The sequence below is a fragment of the Petaurus breviceps genome, unplaced genomic scaffold (genome assembly GCF_028583685.1).
Source record: "Petaurus breviceps papuanus isolate PSGF00001 unplaced genomic scaffold, PetGlider_PUasm1.0 90977, whole genome shotgun sequence".
In the NCBI taxonomy this organism is placed as follows: domain Eukaryota; kingdom Metazoa; phylum Chordata; class Mammalia; order Diprotodontia; family Petauridae; genus Petaurus; species Petaurus breviceps.
In genome coordinates, this window is record NW_027187391.1 from 25,506,162 (window position 1) to 25,525,248 (window position 19,087).

At 34.2% G+C, this 19,087-nt stretch overlaps 1 protein-coding gene across 36 annotated transcripts in view; it reads left to right on the plus strand.

The window, feature by feature from the left end:
* Positions 1-19,087, plus strand: part of TRDN (triadin) — a 565,674-nt gene that overhangs the window by 346,280 nt on the left and 200,307 nt on the right. For 15 of the 36 annotated variants that reach the window (XM_069076909.1, XM_069076882.1, XM_069076893.1 and 12 more), the window contains 3 exons: positions 749-778; positions 11,444-11,470; positions 18,471-18,491. The exons of 3 other annotated variants lie outside the window; for them this stretch is intronic. In XM_069076909.1, the coding sequence (XP_068933010.1) occupies positions 749-778; positions 11,444-11,470; positions 18,471-18,491 (78 nt within the window). The remainder of the gene's footprint in view (positions 1-748; positions 779-11,443; positions 11,471-18,470; positions 18,492-19,087) is intronic. 18 more of the 36 variants (XM_069076885.1, XM_069076896.1, XM_069076918.1 and 15 more) reach the window with 7 other exon arrangements.

Genomic DNA, 19,087 nt, shown 5'->3' on the forward strand with positions numbered 1-19,087 from the left:
GCATTGAGTTTTTCTTTAGGACTTATATAAAACTATACTGAATTCTTTAGGTTATGAAACTTTCTTAATCCAATCTAAATTAAAATATACCTTTTTCAATATATGACTATTTAAAAATTCAGAGTTGAAGTATAGTTTTTTTCTTCTAATAAGAATCTTGAAATTCAGAAGGTGCTAAATTCCAATTACTACCCTCAGATTTTCTGAGCAAAAGTGGATATTATATCTGAATTCTAATCTATTCATCTCTAAGATGGTGGGAAAAAAGATTTTGCTAAAAAAAGTTTAAGTCCTTTTTGGCATGTGATATACCAACTATTTCAAGGTATGTAGTCTAATAATTGTGACATAAATCTTGCAGAGTTCTTTTTGTTTCACCTTTTTACTTCATTCTATCCACATGAGCACAGACTTATTCAGTACTTACTCCTCAAGCTCTCTAGAGGTGATATTAATGCTTTTAGTTTGAGCTGTGCAAACCGGTTCTGAAAACCTTAATTATGGGACTTGTCACAAACATATCTTCTGATTTTCCTTTAGTATTAGTGTTTTAAACTCTTTATTATTTCTCAATTTTACAAGTGTTCAAAGGATATCATTATTTATTTTTGTGGAGTAATCTAGGTAAATGAATCATTAAATATTCATTCAGGGATCCTTAAAATGCTGACTTCAAATTACAAGGCAAAGTTTTTATGCAAGCTAATTATTTAAATATGCTTTAATACTCTTCCTTTTCTTTTTTCAGCAACATCTAAAAAAGAAGAAAAGAAGGAAGGTAGTTAAACATAATTCTTGTATACTATCAAAAAGTCTATCTTGCAATTAATGTGTCAAATGTTTATTCATTTAAGAAAGTATTATTATGTGTGTACTATGTGCATCCTACATGTTAGACTTATCCTAAAATTACAGAGCTAGAATTTGGCACTAACAGTTCTAGTCCTCAAGAAACTTGCAAGCTCTTAGGGAAGATAAACAAAAGGTACAAATAATTATAACATAAGGTGAAATATAGTAAGTGTGTAATAGAAAAAGACTTTGTTCAACCCCTAGCAGGTAAAGATTAAAAGCTAAGGACTATCTTCCTTTGACTTATTTTCTGGGTTATATCGGTTTAGTTTTATGGTGCTAGATTCCCATCATAAACAGAAGACCTGTATTCATAGCTGCATTTTTCTTTTTTACATTTTTTCTAACATTCCATAACAGAAGAGATTAAAGTTGATGTGGTACAGTGCTCCCAAATGCTCACATAAATTTCAACTCTTGGATTCCTCATGGACACAATGTTCAGAAACTCTTGCAGCATTTATTTATATTTTTTTTGCATGACAAATATCTTTCTGCTTCAGTTTATAGATAGATGAAGCCTTTTCCAAAAGCACAGAGGATGAAATAGACTTTTTTCCCCCAAATTCCCATTACATAATTTTAGGAACTACTCTTAAACATTTTAACTATAGGAAACCACATGGTATTCCTTGCACCACAACTCTTTTAATCTCTCCCATTAGCACTAACACTTCTTTCACTCTATCGCTACAAATAAAATATAGCCCTACTGTTCTTCCTCCGATCTCACTTCTTTTTATGCTTCTTTATGTGGAATAATAAGTTTGTTGCTCTTCTCCTTTTTGGAGAGAGGACTCTAATCTTCCTTTCATAAATATTGAGATGAGATGAGCAATCTAGTAAAATCACTATTCAAAGGCATTTATTTCAATTTAGAAAACTACCATTTCTATTATAATGGAATTTTGGCACATTCAAATTCAATAAACAAATGATTTGTTTTACATTATAGAACTTACATTGACATTTTGCACAAGTCCATTAAATATCAGCTGAGTTATAGTCTGCTTAAATAAAACTTGAAAAATAAGAACTAGGCAATAATCAGTAGTACATTTAGGGTAAGATTATAAATGTGGGAGAGCTGACTAAGGAAATATATTTTCTTTTTTCTATTTCAGTCTCTTCCCATTAGTACAGAGAGTAGGGGGAATCCATACATTCAACAAAGACTTTCACCACAATCACCCCTTTGCTGGGAAAATGAAGTAATGCAAGCACTTACATATGTTCCTTTCCCTTCCCTCCCCCAGCATTTGGGAAAGAAAATTGTATATATTTAGGATAATTGAGCCAGAGAGTAGAAAGAGGAAACATAGATGACTTTGGAAAATAAGAATTTGTCATGTTAGATTGGGGAAAAGTGGGAATCTGAGCAATTTTGTTTTCAATCATGGAAATGGCGATGAAAGTTATAAAAAGTTTCTATGTTCTTTATAGTAGTACTTAAAATGTATCTATAAACCTGAGCTTTTATGTTATGATTTTTCTTGATTTAGAGATACTTCCTAAAATAGAATACTGATTTTTATTTTAGCTCTATTAGTCACCCATTATTCTAATGACTGAATTAAAAGTTTTTCTTTTAATTCCTTTATAACTAGTGCTGTAGGTTGGTGATTTGTCTTGTCCCAATCTTTGACAGTTCTGACTCAGCATCAGGAATGAAATATTTTAGGCAATTTTGCCATCAGAAAAACCAAAAGAGTCTGTGTTCATTTTAGGAGCTATGAAATTGGGCTCCTCTAGTCAATTATTGTATTCCTGTTCAATTTGTTATGTATTTCTCTTATGTATATCTAGATCTCTTCATTTTTGTTACATAAAAATAAAGAATTTGACTGATTTGACTTTGAGGAAAATAATCAACAACTGTGTGATATTGTTAAGGATAGCCCCAACCCAAAAACTTGAATGAACTTTCTGACCAGAATCAGTCATGTAATTTTATGAATTCTCAGTTTATCCTTGCCCCATCTCTTGTTGTACTTGGTTATGTGTATATTGGTTCAAGTTCCCCATCCTGCTTCTTGCTGTCTGCACATTTGGTAAAGATAACAGATCTCTTGTTTCTTAAGGAGCTCTGGATATACATGGTTTGTCCAGCAAGTTGCTATACTGTACCCAAGTGCCATTTGGTATAGATAACTTGAAAAACAGGCCCTGGGGATAAAAGACCATTAACAAAAAACAAGATAGGATAGTTGACCTTGCTGTGTCCTTAACTTCTAACCAGCAACTTCTTGATCTATGCTTACTAATATCAACTTCCCTTAGAGCCATTTCCTACCCTAGTGGAAAAAAAATATATTTTACAGTTCTTTTTCCTAAAACATAACTCTGCCTTTCTATGGGACTGTAAAAACAATTGTGAACATGGGTTCCATGTTTTAATCTAATCTGATACCATATTTGTGATTGCATTTCTTTTACCTCTATAATAATTCAATTAAGCAAACACGTGGGTATTGATTTCCAAGATTGAATTTTATAAATCCCCTTCTGTTAGGGACTTCCCTAAATCTGATACTGAGCTCTTTCCTATTGATTGATATTTGATTGGGTTGATATTTCACAATTTCTTCTGCTGAAAATATGGCATATTAGCCTTTAATATTACCCCAATAATTCCTTTCATGAAAATAGCAAAATGATTATGGCAAAGTAGCTATCAAAAATGGTGAAATAGATTATCAATAATTCAAGAAGGCACTTATTTTGAGATTTCTATGGGAAGGGGCTGTGCTAGGTACTAGGAATACAAAGAAGTAGTGAAACAATCCATACCCACAAGGAGCTCATATTCTACCAGGGAATGTAACTATACATTGGTGTTTATGCAATACAAAGACAGATGCGCCCAGTAAAATTAAAACTCCTGAAATAATATAGAATCTGGGGACTTTGTTCAGATTGGGACAGCCATATCTATGCTTTTTTTTTAAATTTTGATTCTTCCTCCATACAAATGTCTTAAAAACCATCAGTACTGTGAAAGAAATCATGCACATTTCTCTTTTACTTAGTAGACCCTAAAGAGGTTAATTTTGTTGTTGCTTTTGTCTTTCATAAAATTTAACATTTCGCTTCCCATCAGCATTTTTTGCTAATTTTATAGACTATACTTAAATAATTGCTATAGTGGAATGATGAATTAAACAGATTGAAAGCAAATGACTGATTTTATTCACATCTTCTCTGGGCCTTTAAGGCCCTAATCAAAGACAGTTGTTTAGTTCCCTGACCAAAAATCTTAAAAGAATACACACATATACACATGTATGTATAAACATATGTACATATACATATATATATATTTGTATATATCCACATACATATACACCAAGCACCAAGTAAGACTGTTTTACATTTTTCAGTAGAGTCAACAGAAGAGTGTTGATGGATCATACTGTAATTTAGTAGCACATATGTTTTTATAAGCTACTTGTAATATCCACTGGTAGTTTATAACACTTGCTTTTACAAACATGATATTTGAGGTTCTCAGGTACTATGTTTACATAATGATGCCCTTATGACATCTGCCAAAACAAAAACATGTTCCATATAAATAAATATGACATGATTACATTATAAGTAGATCCCATTATTCCCTCTATATTTCAGGGGAAGAAAAATACATTTATCGAATTATTTGATTTGGCTTGGCAGGCTCATGATTTATGATTTGTTTAAATTTCATCATTTTATTTTTCTTATTTTCTCAATGAGTTCTGTCACACACCTGATACCCAACCTCGAAATCTATTTCATGTTTTCATTTCTATGCAAACATCATTGATTATTTTTACTAATCGAAGGGAACAGTGACACGAATAAACAAAACCATCTAAGACACCTCAAATTGTTCATTTACAGTGGTTCAATGTAGTCTTTTCAACATTTGCAAAACTGAACTCATTAACTTTACCCCAAAGCCCACCCCCTTCTGAAGTTTCCTATCACATTTGAGGGCACCACAGCTCTCCCAGTCACACACAATCACAAATTCAATGTCATCCTCACCACCCAACTTTCACTCTCCCCACATAGCCAGCCAGCTGCCAAACTGAATGATTACTGTCTTCAAAGCATCTTTCTTATACATCCCCCTTTCTCCATTCACATGGTCACCTTCTTAATTCAGCACTCACCACTTCTCATCTGAACTATAGTAACAGCCTTCTTAATTGGTCTCCTTCTCTCATGTCTCATCCATTCCAATTTGTCCTTCACACAGCTAACTAAAGAACTTTCTCAAGCACAAGTCTGGCCATGTTATTGCCTACTCATTAAATTCCCGTAGTTCCTAGTACCTCCAAGAATAAATACAAAAATCTTATTTTTGTCACTGAAAGCCCCTCAGTGTGGCCCCTCCCTGCCTTTCTTGTCTTCTTAACATTTTACTTCCCTCCAAATATTCTGAGATTCAGCTAAACTGTTCTCTTTGCTCTGTCTTGTACATGATACTCCCATATTTTTGTTTTTGGACTGACTCTCGTGGCTGTAATGTTGTCTTCTCACTCTTGTATTCTGATTTTTTTGGACTCCTTGAAGACTCAGCTCAGATTCCTTTTTCTACAGAGTCCTTCCTTACCCTCACTACATCCTCTAGCAGCTATTGCCTCCCCTTCAAAGATTACATTGTATCAAATTATAATTATCCTATATATTTATGTAAAATTTATCTCACTCCCACACCCATTAGAATGTGAGCTCTTTGTGAGCAAAGACTGCTTTCACTTTTTCTTCTTGTATCATCAGCATTTTACTAGGTGCTTAGCATGTAGTAAGTGGTTAAAAAATCCTTGCTGATTAATTGCTTAATATCCTCATTCTACTCTGACCAATAGTCAGGTGAATTAGAAGAATGATCCTGCCCATGTCTTTCTCAGAATTACGTTCTTTAGAATTCCATAAGCCTCTCTTGTGTTCTTCTCTTGGGTTTATATTTTTTAAATATATATATATTTCTAGACCTTCCCAATTGGCTATAAAGAATTATAGACCTGTGACTCAGCAAAACATGATAGAATTCAGTTCAATTCAATTCAGTTTAACTCTAAGCCCTGGCATACCAAGATGGAAAAAAAGGCCTGGTTCCTAAGATTGATAAGATTCTGATCTATCAGCCTTAAAGTGGAATGACACAAAAACAAACAATTGTACTGTGAGAAAGAATGAAGTGAAAAAGGAAGGAAGATTGTAATGAAAGACTTGGGAAAGGATGGTTCACTTCTGGCAATGGGATAAAGTGGGATGTCAGGAAAGAACTTGAAGGATGGAAGGAAGTATTACAACAGAGGGATCACAGTAATCAATTCCAGTCATGAGGGATAGATAGTACATGCAAAAGCATGGAGATAGGGAAAAGGCAATAACAAAATACAATTTGGCTATAATATAAAATGGAGGAAAATGATATGAATTTATTTTGAAAAATTAACCTGAAATTATATAATGGAGGTCATTATCAGGAAAAGTTTGCCTCAATTCTCTTGATTTAACCAATGCACTTTCACAAAATTAACAACTCTGAATTGTTTTCTTACATATGACTAGGAACTTTCCAAAATATTCTCTCGCTCTCTCGCTTTCTCTCCCTCTTTTTTCTCTCTCCCTCTCTCTCTCTCTTTTTCTCTCTCTCCCTCTCTCACCTTCCCCTCCCCCTAAATAGCCAATGATGCAGTAAGTCAATGCAAGATCAAGAATGTGATCAAAGAAAGCAAAGTTCATTACCAAATATGTGTATATCTTTCCATTTGTTATTTTGTAGTAGTGAGGTACCCAATTATGAGAGCAATTTTAAAAAGCCAAGTATGAAACATTGAAAATATCCTCTGCTGTCCTGAAAATTATTTCTAAAAATACTTTGAAAACGTTATCAAATTAAAATTGTCCAATTCCAAATCATGCAAAATGATTAAATGGGTTGGAAAGGTATTTAGGAAGTAGGAACAGAAGACTCAAATGTTTCATTCTCTTTCCATGCAGCTCACATCATGTCAGATCTTTTATAGTGTTTATTAAATGCATATTGAGTGAATAAATGAATCCAGGCTAACATATTATTCTTAATGTAGAATGTTGTTTGCTTATTATTTGTTAATATTATGACATTTTGCAAAGTCCCTTATTTATTTGAAAAATTAATGCAAACCATGACATTTTTTACCATCACTCTTTTTGGCTGAAAATTAATGTGATTTCTTTAGTAGCTTCTTTTTACAACTAAATAGTATCTAATCTTCTTGAAGAATTTTCTGGAAAGAATTCTGGAAAGATGGCAGAGTAGGTCAGAAAATTTCAGGCTCTCAAGATTTTCCTCTGCAACAAATAAAATAACACCTCAGGGCAAACATAGAGTGGTGAAAATAAATGAGTAGGGGCAGAACAGGGGTCCTCCTGGAACAAACTAAGAAGATCTGAAGAAAAGTCCAAGGACAGATTTGGTCCCTGTGAAGAGTCAACACCTCCAGGCTAGGGTCCACTTAAACAGCAAGCAGCAAGCTGTGGGGTTAGCTGGATTGGGAGGCTGCCTCTGCCTCAGCCACAGGAACTTTTACCCCCTGGACAGTGAGGGGAGTTGGGCATCTGAACTGGGGGAGATCTAGGGAACCTCTGCTGACAGGGAACAACAAATTCAGTTGTACTGCAGAGATGGAGTGCGGGTGAGAAGGAAATAACACATGCCTGGTAAATGCAGAAACAGTGGGGGAGTGACACCGCTATCTGTGGACACTTAGAGGAGGTTGGAGGTCCTGGTTTGAGTTCAGGGTCAGAGGGGACAACTAAAGAGGATCTGAAGTCAGAAGCATCATCCCCCATGCCCCAGGACTAGAGGTGATTATAAAAATCAAGCTATTACCAAAATAAAAAATCAGAATTGGGCAACAGGAAGTCAGTAAAGTTATAAAAGATGAGTAAACAAATAAATAAATAAACTGAAAAAAATATAGAAGAGAATATGAAACATCTCATAAGAAATACAGCTGATCTGGAGAACAGATTGAGAAAAGATAAGGGTGGCTAGGTGGCACAGTGAATAGAGCACCAGCCCCGGAGTCCGGAGGACCTGAGTTCAAATTGGCCTCAGACACAACACAAAAACTAGCCGTGTGAGCTTGAGCAAGTCACTAAACCCCAATTGCCCTACAAAAAGCAAAAGAGAGAGAGAGAGAGAGAGAGAGAGAGAGAGAGAGAGAGAGAGAGAAAGAGAGAGAGAGAAAACATAAGAACAATCAGACTATCTGAAAGGTATGATAAAAAAAAAGAATCTTGATACAAGAATTCAATGAATAAAGAAAATTGTCCTGAAGCATTAGAACAAAGGAAGAAGTAGAAATAGAAAAAAAAAATCCACAAATCACTACCTGGAAGAGATCCTATGATGAAAGCTTGCAGAAATATCATAAATTCTGAAACCCCCAGTTCATGGAGAAAATATTATGAGTAACAAGTAAAAAAAAACAACCAAAATTCAAGTAAGGCAGAGCTACAGTTAGAATCATACAATACCTAGCAGCAGAGACAGTAATAGACCACAGGTTTTGGAACACTATATGTCAAAGAGCAAAAGAACTGGGGTTGTGGTTGAAAATATACCCATCAAAATGAAGCATAATCCTGCATGAAAAAAAACAGGCATTCAATGAATTACCAGACTTTTAGGATTTTGTTGCCGAAAAAACAAAACAAAAACCCCCCAAAACCTGAACTTAAAGGAAAATTTGACATACAAGACCCCGGAAAAATATAACATACACATCAAAGACTAATTACAAGGGACTCAATAAGGACAGACCATTTACTTTTTATATGAGGAAATGTAAAACATATGTCTAAGGTTGTTGTTAGTAATTGAGCATTTTGAAAAAAGAGATTGGGGTAGATTTGGATATGATATGACTTCAAAAAGTAAAACCATTTGGGGTCAGCTAAAACAGTAATTATACAAATGAGGTACAAGAGGAAGAGCGAACATAGAGAAATTAGATGGAGGAGAGGGGTTGTTAGTTCTGGAAACCTGCTTTCATGGGGAATGAGGAAAAAATATATATATATACATCTAGAAGAATATAGAAGTCTTCTAATTTTAGAAAGAAAAAAACTCTAAGGGGATAGGGAGGGGAGAGAGGATAAAGGAAGAATTTTTAGAGGGGAGGGTAAGGGAATAGGTCAAAGGGGTGTACAAAAGAGTGTTTTGATCTATGGGAAGGGGAGGATAAGGGAGGGAATATTGTAAAGGGGTAGATTTAGTAATAGGAGAGCCAGGTAGTGAAGTTAGGAGAGATAGGAAGAAAGAGATATGCATAAACATAAAAACAAAAATCAGGAGTAGAATCTCTTAGGGAAAGTATATGCATATGTGTGTATGTGTATATATGTATACGTGTATGTATATATAAATATCTATAATTACATCAAAGCTTAGTTGTAGCCTAGGGTGAAAAGGTAGGGGGGAAGAACAAAGTAAAACATGTACAGCAGAAAATAAAAGCTACAAGGAAGCAAAGACAAGATGGACAGCTTTTAGTGTAATGCACAGTATTTAATATATAGACTTTCTTGAAATGGAAAGTTATTGCTTTATATTCTGAATCCTCTCCTATGTTCTGCTGTGCACATGACATGTTTTTCTTTTCTTATTTTATATTTAAATTTGTTTTTTTCTTATTATGTATTTTAGTTGTAATACTTGTTTAAAACAAAAAAGATTTAAAAAATTCCTAAAGAAGTTTTTATAATTTTCTAAGAATATCAAATTACAGTTGTAAAGGAGCTAACAAGAAAAAGGAAGAAAAAAACCAGATTTTAAGAATAAAATTAATGGAGAAACAGCTTAAACCCAGTTTTCCAAAAAAGGGGAAAAGGGAAGAAAGACCAATCATTTATTTTAATATTTTAAAAATATATTTTACAAGCATCTATTATTTCTCTCTACTGCCCTCCCAAAAGAGCAATTTATTTTTTAAAAATAACAATAAATACATATATTTCAGCAAAACAATTTCCCAGATTGGCTATGTCTAAATATAGTAATCTCATTCTGGATTTTGTTTATTACCACTCTGACAGGAGGTTGATAACATGAATCATCTTTAGTCCTCCTGACTCATGGTTTATAATTTCATTAATCAAATTTCTAAAATGTTTCAAAGTTATTTTTCTATAAAATATTGTCATTTTGTAAATTGTTCTAATTCTGCTCACCTTCCTCTTCATCAGATCATAAAGGTCTTCTCAGTTTCTTCTGTCTACGTTGTCATTTCCCAAGTCACAATAATATCCCATCACATTAATATCCTAAAACCTGCTTAATTATTCCCTAACTGGTAGGCACCCCTTTGGTTTCCGATTTTGAGTTTCAATGTAAAGAGTTGCTATAGATAGTTTTGTACATATTGGTATGCTTCCTCTTTCTTTTGTCTCTTTGGGATATTAGCCTCATGGTGCTATAAGTTGGATCAAAGGATATGTACATTGATTAACTTTGGGGGCACAGGTCTAAACTGATTTCCACAATGCCTAGATCAATTCACAACTCAATTAACAAAGCATTGGTGTGCCTATTTTCCCTCAGCCCCTCAACCCCAGATTTGGCCTTTTCCTCTTTTGTCATCTTAGCCAAACTGTTGAGCGTGAAGTAGAACCTCAGAGTTTGTTTTATTGGTATTTATCTAATTATTAGCTTTTTGAAACATTTCTTCCTGTGTTTATAAATTACTTGGATCTTATCCTTTGAAAACTACCCGTTCATATCATTTGACCATTTATTTACTTTCAAGCAGTAGGCCTCAAGACAAGGGACTTCACCCCTTTGGGCCTCCATTTCCTTAAAATGAAGAGGTTTGGAGGAAACAAATTATTTCTACTGCTCCTTCCAACTCTATCATTCTGTGACCCTATTATCCTATGAAATAGGCAATTTCACAGTCCTTCAAATAGAATGGACTCTATTGAATTCCACGAACATCACTAAAATCAATGCAATTGCATTCATCTTTTGTCAACATCCACTTCTTTTCCTCTCAACTTCTGATTTTCTTTCATGAAAACAGAAATTAATATTTTCAGAATGTGAAATGTGCTGTTTATACTGGTCAATGCATATGGAAGAATACATATGAATTAATACATAAAGTTAAGATAATGAAAATATTAGCTAATAACTTGTCCTTTGAAAGAAACTTCATAAAATCGGCAACAACTAAGCCACATTTTTAGAAAATTGCTCTCCATTCTTTGCTTGACTTCCAGGTATGAGCATCATTAACTTGGTCACAGATGCATGTTAATAACTATTTCAGTATGTACCTATACTCAAGGGGATTATATGTATGTAAAATCTATTTTGATGATATTTGACATGTTTTATTATTATATATTCCCCAATCTTCTTCTTCTTAAAAAAAAGATAGCTGTGTTAACCTCTTTTTTCTGGAAATAAAATACTTGCATTTAATACTTTTTTTTGGCTGAGAAAATGATACTTTTGATATGCTTCTTGAAGGCATTTTAAGTTTGATTTAATCAGTTCCTGATGTATAACATCTGTCTGCTGAACAAGGTGTCTCTCTGTTTTCAGGCTCTAAGATAAAGAAGACAGCAGATGGTAAGGGAAAACATTTCATGTTTTTGTTTTCTTTCCAACCTAAGGAAATCCAAAGTTATCATTTCTGCTTTAAAGAGCAGTCTAAAACAACAACAATAAAATGAACTGAATAGAATGTTCTGAGCTAGAACTGATATGAAAGTGAAACATTTGACATCAGGAAAGAAAGTGAATTATGCCAGCCCTACTCAAATAGTCACATCTCAAAGGAAGTGCAGGCTTGACAAATGAGAATTTTATCTCATGGTACTCTAATGGCTTATGCACCGATTTAACATTAAACATTTTGTTGCTAGTAAATACTAAAAGAAATGTGTTAGTTAGGATCAATTTTTTTTGAAAAGTTGATTTTTTGCCAATATGTTTTGTAAAGGTTACCAGCTAGAGTTCTACTTCACCTCGAAATAGAGCCAGTTCTAAGAAAACTGTAGTCTGTCCTCAGTATGTCACCGTTTTTTGGGCCTCCTGAAGTAGTGTTCAGTCTCTTATCTCACTGTTTCCTTTCCCAATCTCTATTGCCCACAATCAGAACCTTTCATGGGATCATAGAATCGAGGAGTTAAAACATACCTCAGGGATCATTTAGTCTAATGAGCAGGAACCCTTTCTATAGCTTCCTGTGAGTAGCCGCTTATCTTCTTCTAGCTCATCTGTGATAGGGAATTGCCAAGAGTATAGGAACCTGTGCTAAACACAGGTTGCTCTGTTTATAGGCTCTCACTGCCTCAGCAAAGTTCAGTCTGACATTTCCACAGATTCCCAATTGAAAAGATTTGTCACCCTGCTGCCTTCTTTTAGTTTAATGTATAGAAGAGACTAGAAATGATCAGTGTTTTGTTAGTTATACAGAAAGATATCCATTTATGCAAAACTACATTTGAGCTAAAAACTGACAGGAAGTGACAGCAGTGAAAAAGACAATGCAGATTGCCCATTGGTGTTTGCCCGTAAGATAAAAAGGTTTTCATCAATCACTGTTGAAATACAAACGCAGCCTATGTCCTCTAACAGCTTACAGTTAGATTTAATGCATAGAAAATGCATGAATTAATGACATCAAGAAATGGAAGAGTGTTTATCCATCACTTATTGTTAGAGGACATCTCTATAAAATATGTGGATTGTTGTTGTTTAGCTGTTTCAGTTGCGTCTGACTTCTTGTGACTTCATATGGGGTTTTCTTGGAAGAAATACTAGTTTGCCATTACCTTCTCCAGCTTATTTTGCAGAGGAGGAAACTGAGGCAAACATGTTTAAGTGATTTGCTCAGGGTCACACAGCTAGTACGTGTCTGAGGACAGATTTGAATTTAGATTTTTCTGACTCCAGGCCCAGCACTCTATCCACTGAGCCACCTCTCTGCCCCGGGACATGGATTAGTGCTTATAAAATGTATGGGATTAGTTATGGAAACCCAATAGACAGTGAGAAGTGAAGTAGAAATAGTATTGGTTCTATTGAGAAGACTTGGATCTGAATCCTGGTTCTACTGCTTGATCCCTGTGTGATTTTGGATGAGTCACCTAACTTCTCTGAGTCTCAGTTTTCATGTTTGTAAGATGAAGGGGGCTGGATCAGTTAACCCTTTCTGTCCTAAATGAAGGATCTTAAGAGTCTATGAAATGCTTCCTAAAAATTCTCTCCACTTTGTTTTTGAAAAAAAGGTCCCATATTTTACCAGAAGAGGACAAATTCCCAGAACAGGGAGAAATTCAACTGTAGAAACTGATTAATCAATGCTATAACACTGAACCAGGAATCAATGATTCTCTTTATTCATCTAAATTTCTGCGAAAACAAAAGCCTCCTGATGTCTGTTCCATTTTGATATCATTGTTTCTTATACCTCCTTAACAGTCAAGGCTTTATCACCACTTGATTAGAAAACTTGGTTATTTTTGCATAAGCAGTTTTAGGAGATATGGGTTTATGTCTATAGAATGAAGATAAATTTCCATCTCAAATTAAAGGATACCATTGTATGTGCACTTTTACAAGAAAACATCCAAAATATCTATCAGTTTAAACACCTACAATAAAGATTACTGATGACCTAGATCAATGTTTTCTCTTATTCTTTCCACCCTCCCCCTCTTCAGAGCTAACCTATCTTATATAAATTCAATTAAACTCAACATGTATTTATTAACTACCTATCACTTCTAAGGCACAATTTTTCCTTCTTTCTGGGTCATTGTCTCTCCTATGGGCTTATCAAGTTAAGTTATCCTTGGTAATGTGTTAACATCATTTTCCCCATGTTAGCACAGTTAATTACAGATGTTTTCAGAGTGCCTTAAAAAATCAACTGAGCATGAGAATTTCAGGTGTGATGTCAAGCCAGTAGGATCAGACAGGAACTTTTTGCTGCTGTTCTTTAAATCATATCACTTTGCTACTTAGATGCCCTATGACTGGGTCCCATTTTCCATGGTAGTGCTTTGTATTTGATTTTTCTGAGAACAAAGCTTAAATACTGAGGAACTGCCCATGCATTTTCATTACTTGCACAACTGTATTGTTCTCCACTAAAATGACTTTGCTAATATTAAACAGGAAAAAAAGTTCAGGAATGAAGTCATCTTGGTTGTGTCTTCCTTTACAAATGATAAATTACTGGGAGGAACAAACATTGTCAAGGTTAGCATAGATGATCTCTGAGGTCCTTTCCACTTCTAAATATCTGTGATTCTATTACCCTATGACCCTTTCTTGGATGCTTCTCAAGTGGGAGATAATTTCTATGAAGCATTTCTAGTCTGAATGTTGAGTTCAAATTATTCCTGAGCCTATCCGTAAAGATTTACACTTTGCAATTTAGTATTTTCTTTCCTGGACGGGTCCATGGTAAATTATCCAAAGTTTTTCTGGCAATGTAAGTGTACTTCTCTTATCTCCTATGGAAATGTGTCCACGTATAAATTGAATATGAACTTTGTTGTGCTCACAGGCCTTCTCCAATCCTCAAAGATAAGTGGAAGTACCATCCAAACACAAATTCCTTTCTTGCAATAACTGGTAGAAACAATTAGGGTCAAGGTCTATATCAAGGATGAGGAAATAAAGGAAGAGGTAGGGACAGTGCTACCTATGAGCAAGACAGAAAAGTACAATATGTTTATGTTTTCTTCCCATAACCCCTTTTGGCCTATATCCCTTTTAGTTCAAATCAAAGCAATATGCGGATAGTGGCCTAATTTGTTCCTCTTTTCAGGGGTATCTGAATTTTTAATATGTTCATTTACTCTAATGGACAGTACATTGAATTTGAAGTTCAGATTCTGACTCTCTAAATTACTACCTGTGAGACCATTTGGCAAGTGATTTGTCTTCTGTGGGCTCAATCTGTTCATCTGTATAATGAGGTTATGCCATATCAATGGTTCTCATTGTGTAATTCTGGGATCTATGGGTGTTGCCAAGACCCTTTCAGGGGATCTGCAAAGTCATATATATTTTCATAATAATGTGAAGCATAATAATATGATATAAATAATAATGATAAGATGTTTTCATTTCTAATGTGGCAAATACTGGTTGATATTGCCAGCAATGTGCTATACTGGCTATTAAATTTTCAGTGTGAGCCTTTAACTTTCAGAAATTGGCAAATGCTACAACTCAGAGCTTATTTTATTATCTTGTCATTGTTTATACTTAAAAAAGGTGATGGAGAAAATGGTAGTACTGCAGAACAAACTTGAAAGTTTGTCCTATATTTTTGAGAGCTAGATAGAACAGCCCCATATATATAACCCACACAAGTGAAAGTTCTTTAAAGGGGCTCCTCAGTAATTTTTGAGAGTGTAAAGAGACCCTGAAACAAAACAGAAAAAACCTTTTCAAAACCCCTGAACTAGATAATCTCAAAGGTTACTTAGCAGGTTTAAATTTGATAAGATTGTAAAAGGTTACCCAAAGGACTTCATCTCATATTAAAGCCTACCCTGGAGAAAGCAGTAATGCTTCTAGTACTAGATAAAGTGAAGTCTAGGGGACATTCAATGATAAAAAAAAGAGTCTTATGGCATTAGGGAAATAAAAATAACTTGGACCATCTTTGCTTTAGTTTCCTTATGTGGAAAATAAAGAAATTCTTAAGTTAAAGTCTGTGAACTTAAAAAAAATTTGATGATTTCATTTCAGTATTTTGATAATTGGCTTTCAACAATTGTATTTCAATATTGATTTCCTGTATAGTCCTGTGTATTTTGTTTTATTCATTTACAAACATGATTCTGAGAAATGATTCATAGGCTTCTCCAGAATCCTGGTGGGGCCCATGACACAATAAAGTTAAAAAAATCTCATGGATAAACTCAATTTTCTGATTGTGGGAAAATTATATTGGGGAAGGGAGTGGACATATGGAGATATCTGTGAAGACAAAAGAAATGAAAATATAAATTAAAAGGTAATGACAGAAAACCATGTGATTAATGAAGACAGAGATTAAAAAAAGAAAGCATTTACTATCTTTGGAAACTTGTTAAGGTAAATCTAAGACCCTACTGGGTTTATCCAGGCTGGACTGTTTGTAGAAAAGCTACACATTACCTATTAGGCATGTTTGGCAAAAATAGAAATCTAGAGATTTTCAGAATTCCTTTTTTTCATTTATTTATTTGTTTATATAACCAATAAAGATTGGCATGTATTCTTTAAGAATACATGTTCTATTTAATCTATAGAGAGCAGATCTGAATGGAAATTTTTTAAAATGTCTATTCATGTGTTTAATGCAAAGGGACATTATTAGATTTTTGACAACTTGCTCATTCTTTATTTGGAATCAAAGATGTGTAAATTTGAATATATAACATAAACATTAATTCACTGCAAATATTACTGGATTTGAATCAAAAGTCCTAACCTGAATGTCTAACTGCCACAGTACAGTGATGACCTCAGTTTCCTCATCTGTAAAATGGGAGAAGGGAAAGGGAAGGAGATATACTTAGTAAGCACCTATTACATGTTAGACAGTATGCTAAGCATTTTAAAATATTATCTCATTTGATTCACAACAACCCTGTGAAGAAGCACTGTTATTATTTTTATTTTACAAATGGGAACATAGAAGTTAAATGATTTACCCAGGGCTACACAGCTAGTAAGTGTTTGGGGCTAGATTTGAACTCAGATCTTCCTCATACCAGGTCCAGCACTCTATTTACTGTGCCACCTAGTCCCAGAGCTGTGGTGAGAATAAAATTAGATAATATTTGTGAAGTATTTTACAGACCATAAAGAGTCATATAAATGCTATAATAATGATGATGAGACAGAGGAGGAAGATAATGGTGATTCCTCATATTTAACTGGAAATTAAAATGCCTATGTCATCTACATCATAGTGTTATCAGGAACAAAAAGGGGTAATGGATATAAAACATACCACAAAAGTTTAACAATATAATAGTGTAAAGTTTTATGAAGTAGTATAGAAATGTAAAACATTATTGTTTTGGAGATATACTTGGAAAAATAGTGTAAAATAATCCAGGCATGTTATTTTAAGCAAACCAAATATAATAAATTAAACTTTAAAAATGTAACAAAGGAAGTCTAGGGATTATATTGTCCAATTCCCTCATTTTAGAAATGTAGAAACCGAGACACAGAGTGGTGTGCAAGAAAGTGTTTAATCACCAGCTATTAAAAAAATACATGTGACACACTTTTAAGTTTAATCTGCATTGTGGACATTTGTTAAAATTGGTCATCGTTGTTTCTTTTAACACTTGTTAACATTATTTGTTAACATTTTAGCAATTGTTTACTTATGTCTAGACAATCAACAGAACAATAAACCAATCCTTGATTTGTATCATTTACTTATTCTGAGGTGTAAATGTTCACACTGAAAATCTAATAATTAGCACTGAAGGGGGGCTCTGTAAGATGAATCCAGCACACCCCTGCCCCATTAGTGAAATCACTTTCCCATATATGATTAATTTATGTTTGGACATAAGCATGTCTGATTCCAAGTCATATTTTTTAAACCACTTTCTGCTACCTTTCAATTATTTGAACTTTTTAAAAGTATTCTCATTTTGCGCAAACTAATAAAAATGTGCATAAAATGAGATTCACTAATATGAATTATCTATGAATTCTCTTTTATGGAATGGAATCAGAAACAAGCATTTATTAGTGTTCACTATGTATAAAATAACTATTCTAAATGCTGAGGATATAAATAGAAAATTAAGAAAGTTGCTGTTCATCCCCTAGGACCTCACATTCTAATTGGGAGAGATCACGGATTAGAGATTATGTTCGGACCACAGATTATGTTCAGTTCATAACAGATGGAAAGGCTGAGTAGTACGGGCATAGAAAGTAACATGGCAGATTGCAAGGCCTGGAGAATCTAGGGACATAATGTCAAGGCAGATGGTCCTATTCAAAAGAATAGTAGAGTCAGATTATAGGATAACTCTGGCAGAGGTAGGAACCTTGAGGTCAGCATACAACTGACAATAAGTGTCCTGAGCCAGTTGGAACTGGATGATGGAACAACAAAGTTTCATTAAGGAAGGTAAAGGCCCATGGAACCCCTTGGTATTAGAAGATGTTGATTGGCCTTCCAGAAGATTGTCTGGAATACTATATTCATTTATTTGGCATAATTTATCTATACTCCCATGTGTCCATGCATAGTTTCATATGTACTTTAAAATGAGATAAAAAATATGAATCATTAAAAATATTTTCTTAAAAAATTAATAACATTGAACAGGCATTATCAACAATACCTTAAAATACCTTCTTTCCCTTGCTAAATACATAAGGTTAAAATACTCACAATTGGTAAGATCTTCTTCATTTTACTATTCAAACAAAAATTACTTGGCATTGGGGGAGTGGGGAAGAAAGAGAAAGATGAAAAGAGCAAGAGAAGGAGAGAAAAAAAAGAATGAAAACTAAGGTCTAATCATGTTTTAGTAGATTTTTGAGGTAGTTATTCACTTTACTTTCATGTTTCTTTCAGCAGAGCGCTCCAAGGAAAAAAGTAAGACAATGATGCCATTGCTTTTATGCCAAACTGCATTTGTACTGCTATTTTCTTCCCTGTCCAGGCCAATGCTGTCTTTTTGGCTGGGCGGCTCTATGTTACCTTCTTGAAGCTTCCAGCTTCTAAATTATTTTAGTTGCTTATTGTGTGAATGAAAGCGTGAAAGCCATGTAGGGTTTTCTTGGATGAACACCAGGTACTCTAGGTAGCAAGGCTTATTAGGAGAGAATCCCATATCAATGGACTTCAGGGCTCAAGTTACAGTGTCTTTGGCCCAGACCTATGTAATCAAGTAGTAAGGCTTCCCAGGTCACCTGTGATCAGGTACAATGATATAATGAGTCAAAATACATGTCTTGGGATTATCAGACTTTGCTCCTAATAAACTAGTTATTTTTCTTTTAAAACAGATGACATAAATGTTTTCTAGAAGGTAGGTTAGTTGTTCACAAGCCTTATGAGTACTACCTTCAACTTTATCACAAGTTGACTGAGAATATGTAAGGCACTGTCTCTGTGTTGTTGTTATTTGCCCATCATTCTTGAAAAAGCCTCTTCATGTACATTCTTACAGTATATCCTAAGTGAATTGT